The sequence below is a fragment of the Ascidia mentula genome, chromosome 2, assembly GCF_947561715.1.
Source record: "Ascidia mentula chromosome 2, kaAscMent1.1, whole genome shotgun sequence".
Taxonomy (NCBI): domain Eukaryota; kingdom Metazoa; phylum Chordata; class Ascidiacea; order Phlebobranchia; family Ascidiidae; genus Ascidia; species Ascidia mentula.
In genome coordinates, this window is record NC_138567.1 from 8711055 (window position 1) to 8729039 (window position 17985).

Sequence of the window (17985 nt, forward strand, 5' to 3'; positions counted from 1 at the left end):
TTGGTGGCCAAGATTATTTTCGAAGCGAAACTTTTTGCTTGTGGCAAACCATTGTGCGCAGACGACATTCTTAGGCAAATCCCAACAAGTTCAACGCTCAAATGATATTGATTTTTTGCCATGCTACCTCATATGTTGGCTCAAAATTATGCCTGCTCAGGCTACCGACATGTAGAAGATAAATGACAAAACTTGAATAAGAAGATTTAATGTCTTTAGCTACAAAAAGAATGACCGATTGTACAAGATGCGTGCACCACTTGTCGTTGTCGCAAAGTGCCCAAGCAACGTGAAAAAACGAAGGTGAAAACAGAAAACACACAGTCAAATGAATTAACCTGAAATGAAGTCACGCGTCATGCACAACACCTTTTTGTAGCGTCACAGGCTTTCCATCATAACGCGCCTTATACGTACTTGCTTTACAGTGAAGCTAATGCTACATGGAGACGCTAAGTGCACAGTGGAAACAAACAACGAACATCGTTCACACAATATTTTTCTGCTTAGTTTTTGTGCAGGCACATGACGGCACCCAAAGGCTAAGTGGAGTATTTGTGCGTTTTTTAGTTCAACTTAGTATGACGCATAACAAAAGTCCACACAAAGTAACGAAAAGAGATTATTGTGCTTTGCTTCCACAAAATAACACCACAGACTTGCACCCAGTTATTTGGAAGCGCTGATAGAACTGAAGCAAAATATAGCTTCCACATGTTGACTTTTCACCACCCGCAGGCAACTGGTGGACGGTAGCTGAACAAAAATATTCAGCTTGTCAAAATGACCAGCAAAGCATTGAGAAACAAAGGCACTATGGATGCAACGGTTCGAGTGCCACAAACATACAAACGAACTTGGAGGAAAGAACTGAAAGTAAAGCACAGTGATGGTGACCAACTTTCGTACCGATAACATATTCAGCAAAAAAAATAAAAAATACAACAAGTACTAAATAATTACAGCGTTCGGTTATTTTGCAAACAAACGTAAGTACGTCATCAAACACGGGTTAAACTAATAATAATCTCGCAATATCTTGCTGAAGAATAACGTCATACCTTGAAAAGCGGGAATTAACATGCAAGGACAGAAACCAATTAAAGCACCTCGAAGCTGACGTCAGCAAATGATATCCAGTATGCAAGTGTAAAACACTATAGCGAGTAAATACATTAATATCTTGGATGCATTGGTGCTATTGTTGAGATTTTGTAAATCCCACATATCTTGAAATTTAATATTGTAAAATCGAACGTTTCGTATGAAGACACCAAAATTCGGAAGACAAATACATGCGTGGGTTATCGTCTGTGCATCAGCGATCGCTTCATAAGGCACCAAAAATAATCGACAAAACAAGGCAAATATCAATTGCGTAGCAGCTCTTTTAAATTCTGGCTCGGATCAACGATCTCGTCGGCACGCAGCAACTGCATTTCGACGTGCCGCAAGTTGTTCACGATTGTGGCCATCTCCTGACTCCCGGTCTGCTGTAGCAACGGCACCTGTGACTTGGAGAGGTCGTATGGCGCTGAACCGCCGTGCAAGATGGCCAGCTTGCCAGTTAAACTGTCGGCCACCGCGCACAGCCTCGCCGAGAGCGCGCATACGTTTGACAGCATCAGTCCGTCCAGTGCTGCTACCCCGCACGAATCCCACGTCTTACGCTTATCACACTTCCGCACGGAGGGTGGAGAGCCCACTGTTATGGCCTTCACCTCGAGACTGTCCGTTTCCGAAGGTGTCACCGTACTGAGCGACGACAGTCCGGTGGATGACGTCAGCGTGGTGACCTCGTCGATGCCCTTGGACGAGAGAAGACGCAAGTCACGTGCAAGGTCGTGACTGGCGCGTGCTATTTCGTCGCTCATTTCGCCATCGGGTGGAGATCTGCAGGAAATTATTGCATATTAATGCAACGGACATTGGTTTAACTGCCCCAGTAAATGTTTAGGCTTAGAGCAGCCTTTGGAAGGTAACGTAGACGATTTAAAATGGCCCACTACAAAGAAATACCCTAAAGATTTTAAGCATGTTTCCCTGTATTTTGATACTCAATGAAATGTCAATATGTTATGGGAACAGATGCGTTTGCAGTGCAATGTAATCATTCCAAACAATCGAATCGAATCAACATCATTTCTTCATGTAAGGACACAAGAAAACAAGGCAAGATGCGCACCTGTTGTAGGTGGTTTCGGTCGTCTCAGTAGAAGAGGTTAAAAGGTTATTATTGCTGTCCAACGTATCAAGTTCGGACTCAGAAGTCGACATCGAGTCGGAGTACGCGTGGTTCAAGCGATGTTTCGAATTCAAACGCCGATTTCTATGGGTTTGTCGGTCGAAGCTGGTCGAGCGGCTCAAACGGTAACTGTGGAATAATTTGACTGCGAAGTCAGTACGGGACAAACACGCAGTGGATGCTTAGCTACGAAACCAGCATTTATTTAGACATGTACAAGGTTTAAATTGCTCAGAAAATTAAGCTTAATTTTACATAAACATAAATCAAAGAATAAACATTAAAAATTATGAAAATAATTTTGTTAATATTATTGCAAGTAAATGATCAAGACCTGCTATCGGCCTGCTGTTGGCTTTTCCGCACGATTTTAGTTCCCAGGCTGGTGCCTGACCGGTGTGTACGCAACATACTTTCATCTGTATCGGTTGAAACTGTTACAACCCCACGTGACTGTCGGCGTGGTCGCGAGTTTGTGGCGAAGGATGCGCTCTGCAAAGTTTTCAAATTTATTTATTTTTTGCGTATAGTTTAAACACCTCACATAATTATTAATGTAACCGCATGTGTCTTTTGCTTTTCTTAGGACGCAGCATAGTTTGTTGTGGCAAAAAGGATTTTATTTTGTTAAACCGGTAAAGGTAAAGGTCGAGAATATTTACCTTTCGCCTGTTTGGCTTGCTGCTGTGGTTCATTTCCACGTCCGAATTTTCGGTTTCGCTGTTTCTTGACGACATTCTTCTCGCCGGAGGGCGCGAGAGTTCATTCAATCTTTCCAAACTGCTTCGCGATGCTGCGACCAAAAAGTTGTTTTATTCCAAAATCTTGTTGAAAGTCAAACTAAACTAAATTCGTTTTGGTCGATCGCAAAATTTTGTTGTAATAGCAAGGAGGCCAATAATTTATTTTTTTCAATGAAAGAAACTAGAAAATAAATCCGCACTTGACTAAACAATTAGTTGTTCTTTGTGTCGTCATATATTTCTTAAATCTCCCAAAGTTATTCGTCACTGTTTTGTTCACTTCATGGGTTTGCAAAATTATTACCAGAATGAATAAACGATTACCAACACTGCAAGTTAATCGAGGGGGATTTAAATTCCGAAATTTTTGGAGAAAAAATTAAATAACGGAACTCAAGTTTAGCCACCAACAGATGATTTTCCATGCCACTGTTATCCTTGTAATTGTAACACATCGTTGCAGAAAGTGTCATAAAAACTCACGTTTTTTCTTCTCCTTCGGTACTTGGAAAGTTGGGGTTGGGGTCGTCGTCGTTAAACTGCTCGAAGACTCCGAACGCTTGAATCTGAAACGAAAACAAGTTCTAATTAATTACCAAATAGTTTAACTATTTCTTCAGGCGATTCATTGCGCACGCATCGCCACTGGATTCAGATTCATATGGCGACTTTACGCCCGCCTCTTACGTGTCCTCGTTAGTATAGTGGTGAGTATCCCCGCCTGTCACGCGGGAGACCGGGGTTCGATTCCCCGACGGGGAGATCTATTTTTTGGTTGCTTCGACGTTTTTTGTCAACTGTTTTCTACACGGTTTATCTGATACTAATCAAATTATCGCACATGGCTACATTGAGCAGGAACTCAGTCAGACACATTCTTGTCAATTTTATGCAATGGACAGTGGATTTACCCCGTCAAAAAGCTACTTTTAGTTGAGACGTAAGCCACAGTACAAATCAGGCCGGTAGAATGTTTGGGAAACACGGACTAAACCGTATGCACAACTTTCTAAACACACTTAATGCATTAAAATATGGCTGCAAAAGAGCACCTCTTCTTTTCTGCGTCCTTGGCCTTGTTTTGTCGCAACAGGGTCGTCCTGGTTAATCTCAAGGCTGACGTTTCACAATCGGAAGCCGAAACTTGCCGAGATTTTTTCTCGAAGGATCTTCGGGCGGTTGAGTTTCTGTAGTTTTCACCATCGCTCATCAAGCTCGTCCCGGTCGTCTGTACAAGGTTTTTGATGAACAATTTCACAAATACAGGAAATGTTTTTGCATTAAATGTTTTCTTCGCTTTTTTTTGTTTTTTATTGTTAATTTCGTTGTTATTCAGCACAGTTTTATTTTTGTGTCTAATTGAATTAATGGTTAAAAATGCCGCAAAAACAAAATATGTCATTGTTTACATGTAAATTCCTCACGTCAACGCAACCCCGAGTGCAAACAACGTCATATAACAAACCTGTGACGTCAAGGAAGTTCTATCCGACGTTCCGTTTTTGGTAGAAGTCGACCGAGAAATCGTGGGTGAACGTCGACCGCTCTTCGGAACGGGGGCCTTGGGGTGCGGGGGTTGATTGGAGCGAAGACGTTCGCTCATGGCCCGACGGGGACTTACCCTGTTCCACCTGTCACCCTCCTGACCGTCGGCCATACTCACAATGCTTGAGTCGTCAAATCGAGGGGTTGGGTGCTGTGGATTGGGAAGTAACCTTCGTGTTTTGTATTTCTTAGTTTGCATTAATTTTTAGGTGTATATACGCATGATTTGATGATTGAAAGCGTATGTATCTAATTAAACAAACTATTTGATAGTTTGGGGCAAAACTGGTTTTACGTAAAGAAAAGCATTTACAGATAAAAACTACACTAATTTCCAAAAATGGTTAAGATAACTAAAAAACATATTTCCGCACCAATTTTTATTTTTAAAAGCAATGACGCATTTTCCGCACCATGCAGCTTTAAACCCAACTTTTAAACAAACTACAAGTGTATTTAAAACTATATCGAAGCAGGGAAAATGATGAGTAGGATTATCTACCTGATCTTTGAGCATTTCGGTGCTGCAGCTTGACGACGTTGATGATGAGGAGTCGCTAAACTCGGACGAAATCTTAGGTATAAGATTATGTGCTATACCAGGTTTCTCTTTGGTGAAACTGCTGGAACGCATGAGACGCGGTTCTGGCGGTTCTTGACTCGCATCCGGGATCTGTGACGTCGGAACGATGCCGCTCGGGCGTTCCTTTGTGAAACTATTTGATCGTAACAGGGGACGAGGTTTGCTGCGGTCCACAGATGAATCGCGCGACGATGATGTCGAAGAAGAACTGGTTTGTTTTGCTTCAGACGATTTGGCCGATAGAGGGCGCCGCGTGCGCACTGGGCGGCTGTTCCCGGACGAGTCCTTTACTCCCTTTCGTTCCGGCATCACCACAAGCGGAGGTTCCACGTTTCGCGAATGTTCTGAAAATCGCTCATCCATGGAGGCCGAGACCCTTCGCGATTCGTCCCTTCCCTTCGAGCCGCGACTGGGAAGCGATGACGCAATCGGTATGACGTCATTTGATTTCCTTCTGTCGTCAGCATGGGAGTGTGCTGAAGACGTGACTCCATTTGTGGCGGATTTGGAAGATTTCCTTTGGCGACTTCTGGAGTGCGATGTGATGGAGCCGGACTTCTCGGGCATGACGTCATTGTGGTTGTGTTTCGTTCCAGACTTAGAGGTTTTCGCCTCAACTGACGGAGATCTTGATCTGCAACGAGAATCAATGTAAGACATAAAGTGAAACTTGTAATATTTATTTCGTTGGTTATCTTATATACTTAAACCAATAAAAAACATTTATAAATGAACAATATTTTCAGATAAAATAAAACCAGATATGTTTGATTTAGTAATAGAGGTTGCAAAACATACTACAATGAACAGAATTAGTCATTAGTCACCTATTCGTGCGTTTCGAATCCGATCCGGATCCCCGCGCGGATCGAACTTTCGTGGACGCTCGCGATGCATCCTCAGCCATGTCATACGAACTCGGGGCGATTTGCTTCTCTGACGTCACGCGCTTTATTTCCATTGTGGTGGTCGTTTTCTTATGTGTAGTCACATGAATCCGGTCGTCGGAAGTCATTTCCGGCGGACGAGGTTGTTCTCCGGCGGAGTGACGTTGCTCGTGGTCACTTAAGGAAGAATGAGACCTGAAAGAGTAACTTTAAAGTTTAAAGGTGAGTGCACCACATTGATGAAAAGGTCACTCCAATACAGTCGCAGTCTTTCTCTGTTAACAACAAGGCTCCGTAGTTGGTAATCGTTTAAAAACAGTCAGGCAAATAGTCATGTTTGTGGCACTTGTTTACTGCAAATTTTCACAAGGCATGTTGTTAAATCCACATTTTCATTAAAATAATCTGTTTGACTGCTTTTGTTTTATAGAACCAGAAATAATTTTTACAACAGGTTTTTGTGAATCACCTCTCGGTAATTTCTTCGTGCATTTGAGCGACTTTTTGTGCAGCTTTAACGGCGCTTGCTGGAATAGCCGGAAGTGACCTTCGCACTCTTTGACCTTCAGACCCCGACCTGCTCATCTTGTCTGCAAGATTAATTGTTATCATGCATCTGCGTTTTTAATCATAGGCAAACTTTTGTAAAAAAAAACTTTGAGTTTTTTTTTTGTCGACAGCTTTTAAAAACGTTAGTTTTTGCAAATAAAATAGTTAGTGCAAACACTATTTTCATGCTCCCGTACAATTTCTTGCCCCAAAGCCCTGTCATAATCAGCAGGGTACAAAGTAGAGCGTGGTATACGCACCTTCCTCGTCAGTGTTGTTGTTCTCATCCACGTTCTGTGGTGATATACGATGTTGATGGAGCCACTCGTTGACGTAACTCGACCTCAACTCGCTTGCGTCAGCGGTCGCTCCACCGATCTTAACCAAACCAGAGACAGTGGTACAAAAATCACAACTTACAAACAGTTAGTTAAAGGTGTGTGCGCCTGAAAGTGATGCAGAATATTTGGCTTCAAGCGGCGATTGGAGAAAAGCAATTTACATCCTAATGTACGTTTCCGTTTGAACCACAAGGAAACAATGGTGGAATTAAAGGGCAAACGTTGCTGAATTATTCAATGGGCGGGATTGATCTACGGTAATTACGATCGGAGGTGGCTTGCAAATGTGCACGGAGTAATATTAATCAAACTCGCCTGATTTTCAATTACCACTATGTGAGACACTGACCGACGTCTGGCTTCGTCACTTACGTGTTTAATAGAAATACATGTAGCTTTCTGGGCCCCTATTTCTTCGACAAATCTCCCACGAGGACAGTAACCTTACTTGCATATATTCCCTATCTGATAAGTAAGTTGTCCATCTAACTGCGACATATCTAAACATTGTGCTCTTGATGCAACGATAACCTCACAAATGAAATATTTTCCTTCAAACTCTGATTTTGGGATCGTTTTTGCAAGGTAATAATATAACATGAAACAAATATATCCGCTCTCAGATATCAACAGAAAAAAACTTGTATACAGGGTCGGAAGGAAATCCGCTTGGGAAAAACTGCATCCCGACTGTGGGCGGGTCGGAAGGCGTTTGTGGAAACAACTACGCCCTTGAGCGGGGCCATGAAACACTTATAAAACAATGCCAGTCGTCGCTTAAAAGGCGACCTAACCCACACTCGGAGTGCGTTTTTCAAACACGCGCGTTTGGCCTTCTGGAAACAAACCCTCAAAAGCCCTTTGTTGCATCACAATCGCGATGGCCATCACGAGATTTTGAGCGCAATCTGAAAACGGGGTTGGGCGACTTTCAAGTCGAAGCGCTTGGTCTGCGAGATCAATTTGAATACATAACAATAGTCTTTACGTTTTCTTGAAGAAACTCGATGTCCCAACCTGACCTATGGACATTTCAATGGTACACGATTTTGAACACCTGCTGTATATTACCTCGAAAACGTTGCTGCGACACTAAAATAAATCCAACATTAAAACTTGTTGTCTGTGGCCATATATACCGAGTACAAAGTATACCTTTTAATGCGTTAAGTCGCCCTGGCTCCTTCATAGTCAGCCACCTGGCCCTTGCAATAAACAATGTACGCTACTGTCATAAGCTCCCCCACGAAACTTTAATACTTGTAAGAGCAACTGAAAGTGGAATTTTGTGAACATTTGTTAGGTGAGGGACAACAACCTGTCTTTACATTATCACCTCTGGTGGTTACACAATTCACGCGGTAACACGAGAAATATTTTAAACACTCCAGACGACGTATTGCGGTTCTTCTGCAAAGGAGTCTGGAGGGTTTGAAATCGTATTGCGGTTCTTCTGCAAAGTTGCGGTCGAAGCTGGCTTACCGAAAACGCCCCATGGGGTGGCACTGTTGTCAGTATACGTTACAATTGTAAATACCACAAGCATCTATAAATATTTAGGAGTTAAATATAAAAGCAACTGACACTTATTGGAAACCTGTCTTGCTTCATACGAATCTCACGAGCTAAAATAATTTAATGGCGTTGCTATGGAAAAGATGCATATAATCGACGGCCGGATTCTACTCCAAACAAAACGCCGACCAAAAATCCTCCATTTGAAGCAACAAAATTGCTGTATCCAAAATATAGTAAAACAAAAGACAATTTGCGAGGTATGAGTCGACCATATAATGACCGAGAAGGGAAAAAGGTGAAATCGGGGGTACTTTGAGCAAGTGCCAGGGACTACGAGTGACACCTGGATGGCAACGGGCACTTGTAACAAGGACAACAGATCAACAATAACACGAAACTGTAGACTTTGCTTCAGAGACACGCGACAAGTGCACTTTCACTTATACTCCGTGGCAAACTCTCTATTATTCCGCACCTTCGACATCTTGTATGTGGGGAATTTCTGCACCCTAATTGCTTGCGAAAAGTGCAACACGAGAACGACGAAAGGTTTTGAAAATCATGAATGTTAGAAATGAGTTTCTGTTAATAATTATTTAAATACAAATTTGGACAAAAACAATTTTTATTCTCAAAATAAAACCAAAAAAAAACAAGAGAAGATTAAAAGGGACACAACATTTTCAGACCGACCGTAAAATATCAATAGAGTTTGGTAACTGTTGATTAAACGGCGCTGAGTTACGACGTCCGAACTTGACCCAATACACCTGTCGGGAACATAACAAAGCCTATTGTTGAATGTTATAAGCGGGTTTGCGAAAGTTTGGTTAGCAGGCGTCGTTTTTATTGATACCGCGTATACCTTGCCATGTTATTGAATCTGCCTGGCGAACTGAAATGACTTGAGGTGAAATTAAAGGGCTTTAAAGCGAATTCAACTACATTTATATTGTGCAGTCAAACCTCTCGATTTGCACCGATGCACGAACACAGCCGTTGATGTATTTAATTCACCTCTCATATAGCTCTTACAGACACACTTTTGCAAACCTAGATTTCTAGGATAAGGTTATGTTATATTATTACCGGATACAGTAGCAACTTTACAAATCTAACTGCAAAAATCAGCCACTATACCACATCAAGCAAACAGTTTGCAGCAGCAGCTGCAGCTGCACGTCAAAAAACACGTTATAGTCTGTAACATACTTTACTACCTAACCCTTATAACTCCACTATTCTCGTAATATACGAGTCATGCATAACAACACGCCGAAAACTTCCTACGTTCATTTCAATACCAACAGTAAACCAACAATAGCCAGTCGTTTGTGTACTCAAGCGAGTCCCGGGAAAAGAACGGTCAACATGCGAATCTCAGTGTGTGAGTTACGGGGTAGGCGCAGGTTGGTCGACTGTCAAGGATCGGCTTTATTAATATCGCTGCACCGCATATCCGGGTGTGTATTCCGCCAGGCGGCACGCGTTGTTTGCATCAATCTATTCGCCAACAGGGGAACATTGTTCGGGGTGGGTGGTGTCGTAAAAATCACTGTTGCGATAGCGATGAAACGCTATCTCCAGGGGAGAATACTTTTTCATTTTCTAAGAAACTGACGATCCGTACGAATAAACGCAGATATTATTTTACCGTAACTGTGTTGTATATTTGTGCTAGGTGGTCAGTTTGTTAAAAATTACAATTTTCCTGGCAACAACAACAACACAATATCTATTTCGCTACCATTGTGCGTTATTGGGATATAAACCACTGAGATTCTTTCTACTGTCTGGCTTTTGTCATGACGTGTTCTTGACAGACTGGGCGTATGGCATATCCAACGTAGAGACCGTCATGATGCAAATAGAGTAATCACACACTTGGAACCTCTGAATAAAGATAAGTCAAATCATCCAACACGTGAACTTCAACCATGCAAATAAATTTCCCAAATACAGACTAAGTACCGAGCCAGACACACCTCATTTCTGCACACGATAAACTGTATCTCATCTGCATCTATAACTCTTTTAATGCGCTCAGACCTATCTGTAACCTGGCTCCACACTTTCGCAATTGCAAACGCCCCTCAGCCGGCTCGCATGGGCACCGGCCGCCCTTCCAGTGCAAGGATACGTAGGAGCAAGTGTATAAGGTTGTCCTAGAGGCAGAGGCGAGTGACAATCGATACAAAACCGTCAGCGGAAACGCGAAACGCCGGGCGATTGTGCGTCGTCGTAAGGCGATATGTGGGCAGACAGTATGACCTGTAAACAGGAACAGAACATGGGAGGGGCGGATTGTATCGTTTTAGAAAAGGGGGGTTGAGTAATCGAGTTGAGATTGGGCGCCACCTGACGGATCTGGAGGGGAACCTTGGTTTATGAAATTGCAAGCGTTGGTAATTTTGGGTTTTTATTCAGTGTCTGGACGAACTGAAGTTATTTAGATGAAAGTGTAAGACTTTACATAAAGTCAACTGCGTTCAAACTTCTTGTTTTGCATACCGATTCACGGACACAACCGCCACACTTATCATCACACGTGCACACAGGACCGAGCCAGTCATAATGGTAAAATATAAATTTGAAATGTTTTGATAACGCGCACCAGTCGTGTCGTGATACAACGGCAGCTTTTCAAAAAGCATAAAAATCTTTGACGTTTGAGAATGAATTTGTTATATTTAGCACAAGCGATACCGAATATGGGTGAAAAAGTTTGCCTCTTTAGAAAGGGCGGAGTTAAGTTTTTACCTGCACCAAATCTTCGGGAATTTTTTCCTCCTTTTTGGAATCGGCTTTTTTATCTTCTTCGTTTTGTATGGTGTAAGTTCCACTTTCACTCAGTTTGGACGCCTTGCTATCTCCACTGCTGCTGCTCGAGCTAAAGCGAAAAACAAGTTTGTTTTAGACGAAGTAACGACTTAAAATGGGTCGGTTTTAAACAAGACGAAAAGTCAATGCTTACACATTAGTACGTACGCCGCTATGTTGAACAAAAAATAAAAAAAAATCATGCTTAAATAAATACATAACTGCAAAACGGAACTGCTGGCAGTTCAACGTCAAATTTAACATCTTCATGTCAAAAAACTAGATACAACTTGCATAAAAAATAATTGTGAAGAACGCCAATGTACACTACGCATTATGTTAGTGCGTTAACAATAATTACATACAGCTACGCCCATGCTGAATTCTAGATACCTGCTACTGCTGCTGCTAGAGCTCGACGAGCTTTTCTTCGCGTTGCTGCCTGTAAAAAGTCCACGAAAAACTTGCGTTAAATACATATGTACAGGATACAGAACCACAAGAAACGCCAACCACCGACGGTGTTTATAAAACAGGGAGGAAAAGCAAATATTTAATACCGTTAATCAATGGGAGGCCATTTATCAAAAGTCGTTCTCCGCAAATCATCGGAAAAGTTAGTTGACTGGATGACTCATGTCGAGCGTGCTGAATAACCCTAATGCGCCCCGACCCGTTTTGATTAAACTCCACAACACCGCTCCCTGTACTCTGCCCTATTCCATGCACGGGTTTGATTGCAAACATTACGTCACACGTCGAAAGCAAATCGAAATCTTTCAAAAAAAATTAACAAACATTTTTCCTATCTTTAAAATTTATAACAATCTAATAAATTGTGTATACGTCACGTTTGTTTGGGTATAGGCGTGAAATTGTAGCTACAATTAATATCAAGTGGTGAAAACGAATGTTATAGTGTTTAGGTGAGTGCAATTTTCGTCTGCAAGTTCACAACATTTTATCAACGTATACCTTTATGCGCGATCTGACTGAGTGGCATCCGTGCACTTGACCCGATACTTGACCTTTCACTAGGTGGCGCCGGGTACACGCGCTCATCTGTATAAAACATGGCTGAAATAAGGTTGGAAAATGGACATAAATTAAAAAAAACACCATAAAAAATGATATTGATCATCAATTTTGACACAACTTTGGTATGTTAATAATGCCAAAATCACTAAAAACCTTTTCGGACACTTTCGGTGCTGGAGCGCACTTTATTTTTGTTCACGACGCTGCTTTTGCTACCACGCGATGGAGCTCGGGAGTCATTTTCGTCTGTGACCCAACAAAACATGTAATTGGATATAAAAACACAGACCTATGTTTTAGGTGTAACGAAGTAATCCCAAACCTTTTCCTTTTTCCAAAGCTTTTGCTTTTTCCAAAGCTTTTGATTTTACACTGCTTCTAGTGTTTGGACGGGAATAATTGCTTCTAAATCAATGCACAATAAAAATATTCAGTAACTAAAAAAAAATTTTTTTCACAATGTGTTTAAGTCTTATAACCACCAGTACAATCGCTCATTACACAACCACTTTTTGTTTAAACATAAAAAAACTTACTAGAAAACTTGCTCACTTACCCTGAGAGGCTTTCATTCTTTTTCTTCTCCCGTATCTCTGACCCTGCTACGAAAAAGTAGGTTTAAATTGCCAGAAAACTGACAACTAATCAAGTGAATATTTTGACCATTCTTTCACATCTTCGCAGGTTTAAACTTCTGAGACGTGCAACTCTCATACTGCACATTTCCATAAAGAACCAAACGTTTTTACTTCTACAAAGTAGCATTTCAAACTACACCTAAAAAATTAGCGTTCTATTAAACAGAATACTTAATTCGGCAACTCGACTTACAACCCCACGTTTACGCAACAAGAAAAAAAAACAATGTGCTTTTTAACAGCGTCGTAATTTGTACGTGAATAAGTTAAAAGCCGCTTCGCGTTACACGAACATCTGACAGCACAAAGATTCGATTACTAGGGGGTTAGTTGTTCTCACCCGTCTCCCCTTTCCCTTCTCTCTTGGGCTGAGTGTCCAAACCGCGGGTAGGTCTGTTCACAGCGAACCACCGGTCGACAGAATCACTCGAATCCGGTTCTTTCTGCGAAGTGTAAGATTCTCATATGAAAGATGCTGTGTATAGGTGGATAGTCACAATAACAAGTGGTACATATTGTGTGGCACTGACTACTTTATTACTGGGTATACTTACAATAAGCGATCGTGCGAAGGGTCGTTAAAACGCCGGTTTTACTGAAACGTGGTTAAACAAACAAAAACCCTAAAATTTTAATTATTGACTAATTTTCTAGAAAGAACATATTTTTGTCATCTATTATGTCTCATAAACTCTGGTAAAACTGAACGCGCTCTCAGGCCCCGAGGAAAGTAACTTACGTGATCGTCTTGCATCTTTTTGTTGCGTCGCATGGATGCGTAATGCTGCAAGTTCTTCGCACCGTTGGCGATCACGTGATTTCCCGACATGTCGATTGTGAATGAGGACGGGGATCGCGGACTGTCGGATCCTGTGGGTGCAACCGACAAAAAAAATTGCACTTATAATTTAGAAAAACGTTATTAATTCAATTTCTATAGACCGACGGGCAAGAAAGAACTGGTTATTGATTGACCGTAAGAGCACAAATGGTGTATTTCCTTACTTACATGGCCAGGTTAACAATGTGGGATATAAATAATATTAAGTTCATGATGGCAGTGTTACACAGCATCGCTGTTGTTATGAACCCAGACTTCCCTGTTTGGTACAATATTTGAGTTTACTGTGTATAATGTTGTTGAATGCGGACATTACCTGCGTTGGAGACTTCTTTGGTTGGAATTTTGTCAAGTTCTTCGTCCTTTTCCTTGATGGTCTCTTTGTGTATTTTGTTGGTACCATTTAACTTCGCACTTTTACCGCTTTTAACATCTCCATTCATCTTCGACTTCCTTGCTGTTGACGTTGTTGTTTCTAAAGAAAATGGAATCTTAATTGAATTTCATAAACACAAAACAACAGTTTGCAAACACACCTAAAAATTTTTTTATGCAATGTTCTACATCCATGCATTGAATATTCTATACACCACGTTTTTTTGCTTAAATGTAATTTGTTACATTAATAAATTTTAAGAGAAAAGAAAGTTTATTTTTACAAATATTTTTACCACTAGATGAAGATGAGGATGACGAGGAAGATGATGATGATGAGGAGCTTTTGGAAGAATCAAATATAGCTTTGTCTTTTGTGACAAGACTCTTGTCATCATCATCACTTCTCTTGATTCTTAGGATCTTTTAACAATGCAAACAAACAACCATTTTATTATCAGGAAAAATCTTAAATCTTCCATTTATAAGCATCTTTAAAAAATAACCATTTACAATCACTGTTTTTATATGTTTTACTCAGGTAATTATAAACATTACTTTACCAAACGTAAGTCCAATTGTATATTGAATAAATTTACACAACCTTGCTGTTCAACAGTACTTAGCCTTATTGGGGCTTAACATACCCTAGCAATGCTGAAAGTCTGTGTGTCATAACCAAACCGAATTGAGTCTCCATCTTTCAGAGTAATGTACACTTGCGGTGGTAGGCGAGTTTCATTGACAAACGTCTGTCAAAACACAGTGAATGAAAACGTACATAGTCATGTTAAAAATTTTATACACCACCAAATCCTAATAAAAAAGTATTTCTTAGTGATCAGTACTAAGCAATGCTGTAGACAACAATCAAAACAAAGAGAACCAAACAAATGTGTTGTGTTCTTTTGTGGACAATGGGCTGTTGTCGTAATGTGCAACAAAAGTGAAACCACAGACGGCATCACTCAGTAACTTCACAGAGCGTTTAAGTGGAAATCGGCCACATACTTTTTTGAAAGGATGGGCCACAATGGGCATTCCAACAAAGGTTTTAAGAAACAAGCGGGCTTTTAATAGTTCTTGACTTACTTATCAGTGATAACAATTTTCTGCTGTAAATACCAACAGAAAACCACAATATATGTTTCTATATTATGCAGCATTCAATGTACAAACTGCGAGAATAAAGTAGTAAAAACATAATTTATTTGCTTTTTGCATTCCAATGCAACAACATGTGTACATGCAATATCACTGTAACCTTCCATGTGTGTTGATGTGTGGCTAGCTATTACACTGGGGACATTGGAAAACAGATGTCTGGTCAAATAAGACAGACCTCAGTTGGCAGTGATTAAGAGCATGTCTACATATTTTCCCTTATAAGCTGCTTAATGCATTTAAGCTCATACTTACACCATTAGAACTTCCAAGGTCTTTGATTCTGAATGCATGCTGAAGCATGTCATAGTTCATCACAGCATGTTGGTCATCAACACTCTTTGACTACACAAATTATTTTGAAGGGAGTTACTTTGGTAATTATCTGATTACAATATTGCATTTTTATTCATTTGATAACTCGTTTAATTTACGTGTTTATTGTACGCAAACATATTTCAGAAGAAATAGATAAGTTTTTATAAAATGTTTAGAGCAAATTGGTATGTTAACACAGTTTTGTTAACACGAGTGTAGTCAAGGTCATGTTTTCCTAAATGGGAGGTATTTGTTTGAAACAAAAGCTTTCATATTCTATTCCCAAATACTGTAAAGTCACTGGTAATTGTGACTGATATTTATATTACCAATGAAATGATTGTATTAAAAAAAAATTGCTACAATCACCTTTAGCTTAACTTCACAATCCTTGCGTCCAACAAAGAGCATTTCACGAGGTAAGCGATGTCTTGCTCCATCACAACTTGTCAGGTACCATGCCAATTCAGTCATAATTTATTTACAGAAGTACAAAAATCTATACCTAATGCATATCTCTTGGGAAAGTAATACTGCCGTATCCTACACAAGACAAAGAATTTCTGTAAATATATCTATGTTTTCCCACTTTATTACATTCCCAAAGTTTACCCTAGAAATAGTATCACGATGTTGGTTCAGGTGGACATTCAGGTATTTACTGACTCTTCTGCACCATCACCACTACGGCTGCTTTTTAATTTTGCAACCATTCTTTAATTTACAATTGGCAATGTTTAACAAGCACAACTTAAGGTAAAAGTTAGAATTGGGATATTACTGTCACACAGCTTTAGTTGGTAAAGACATTACAATTTAGTTGACAAGAATGTTATAAATTTATGGACAAGAATGTTTAGTCCTCTGTTATAAAGCAGTCAGAATCTAAATGTTGTAAAGCATATATATGACTTGAGGTTTTCCCAATTTTAAGATCATATGTACGTACAATTGTGCACTAGACGTGACAGAAGTACTGTTGTCACTGAAGACTAATTATGACAACCATTATGACTCTATTGATATTGTATTACTTTTGTTTCTCGTTGCTATCCACATAAACTTTGAATTGATGTGCATCTGTATCAGGGGTAATTACAGCAGAGTTCCATGCACTATAATGAGAAGAGAAGATAACTAATAATTTCTCAAACTTTCGGTGAATTTGTTTTAATAAGTTTGCTGATAGTGAAGTTGAAATCAAAACTTAGGGAACTCTACAAGGGTAAATCAGTACAAGACATAATATTTCAATAATCCAACACCATCCTAAGTGAAAAAACTGATACATCCATGGCATGTCGATGCAAGATATACATCGAACTGGCGTCCCGCATAATAAACGCAGACCCTGAATAAACAACGACAACTGGCATCATGTGCTGTTCAGCCTTTTGTTGGTTCCAGTTTTGATGCGTAGCGCACTACTACCCGTCTTTGCCTTTGTCAACAGTAACTTTCTGTCTACCAATCATCTAATTTAAGAACCTAACTTGCGTAATCAAGACGATATATTTTTTGAGGCAAAAGGTAAACAACGGTTGCGGGTGAATGCCTGCGGGACTTCATTATTCTCACAACGGTCAGTTGACTTCTATGCATGTGAATACTATTGTCATTCTGGCAGAATCCAAAATTATTTTTTTGTAAAATTTGTTCCGCATCATTGAGCAGCATTTCACAGCAAAGTTTAAAAAACACAATTAGGTTTATTTTGGGTTTATGTCATACCAGATTGCATAATTGTGCAAAATATTTGATTTGACAACTCCTTCGCATTCGTACCACCACAGAATTCCCACGTATTCCATCAGAATGACCTGAAACATGGGTGTTTTTGCGCTTTTTTTGCATTGGCGATGACTTCACATTCAATCAAGTGCCAAACCACTTTCCGCTTCATAGGATTTTTTTTAAATCTCGGTATCTGTCAAGGATAGAGTGCAGAATAGCGTAAAATTAATAAAAATCGGTAGAGATCCCACGTATTCCATCAGAATGACCTGAAACACGAGTGTTTTTGCGCTTTTTTGCATTGCCGGTGACGTCACATGCAATCAAGTGCCAAACCACTTTCCGCTTCATAGGATTTTTTTTAAATCTCAGTATCTGTCAAGGATAGAGTGCAGAATAGCATGAAAGTAATAAAAATCGGTAGAGATCCCACGTATTCCACCAGAATGACCTGAAACACGGGTGTTTTTGCGCTTTTTTGCATTGCCGGTGACGTCACATGCAATCAAGCGCCAAACCACTTTCCGCTTCATAGGATTTTTTTTAAATCTCAGTATCTGTCAAGGATAGAATGCAGAATAGCGTGAAAGTAATAAAAATCGGTAGAGATCCCACGTATTCCATCAGAATGACCTGAAACACGGGT

At 40.2% G+C, this 17985-nt stretch overlaps 1 protein-coding gene and 1 non-coding gene across 3 annotated transcripts; one reads left to right on the forward strand and one right to left on the reverse strand.

Annotated features, from left to right (window-relative positions):
• Nucleotides 1–192: 192 nt before the first annotated feature.
• On the reverse strand, nucleotides 193–16143 carry LOC145888545 (uncharacterized). 2 transcript variants are annotated; one of them, XM_082979319.1, is made up of 24 exons: nucleotides 15975–16143; nucleotides 15543–15632; nucleotides 14771–14875; nucleotides 14420–14546; nucleotides 14065–14223; nucleotides 13647–13777; nucleotides 13248–13350; nucleotides 12826–12868; nucleotides 12592–12674; nucleotides 12423–12515; nucleotides 12207–12293; nucleotides 11625–11673; nucleotides 11172–11301; nucleotides 6813–6930; nucleotides 6473–6593; nucleotides 5944–6198; nucleotides 5036–5750; nucleotides 4454–4684; nucleotides 4041–4216; nucleotides 3472–3554; nucleotides 2908–3038; nucleotides 2580–2737; nucleotides 2186–2374; nucleotides 193–1893 (listed from the first exon to the last, which is right to left on the reverse strand). In XM_082979319.1, the coding sequence occupies exons 1-24, from the start codon at nucleotides 16077–16079 to the stop codon at nucleotides 1371–1373; spliced, it is 4005 nt and encodes a 1334-aa protein (XP_082835445.1). In that variant the 5' UTR covers nucleotides 16080–16143; the 3' UTR covers nucleotides 193–1370. The 2 variants fall into 2 exon arrangements, with proteins under 2 accessions (XP_082835445.1, XP_082835444.1); XM_082979318.1 differs by having other exon boundaries at nucleotides 12826–12871.
• Nucleotides 3679–3750, forward strand: Trnad-guc (transfer RNA aspartic acid (anticodon GUC)). Its single transcript has one exon. It is a non-coding gene; the product is annotated as a tRNA-Asp (tRNA).
• Nucleotides 16144–17985: the final 1842 nt, after the last annotated feature.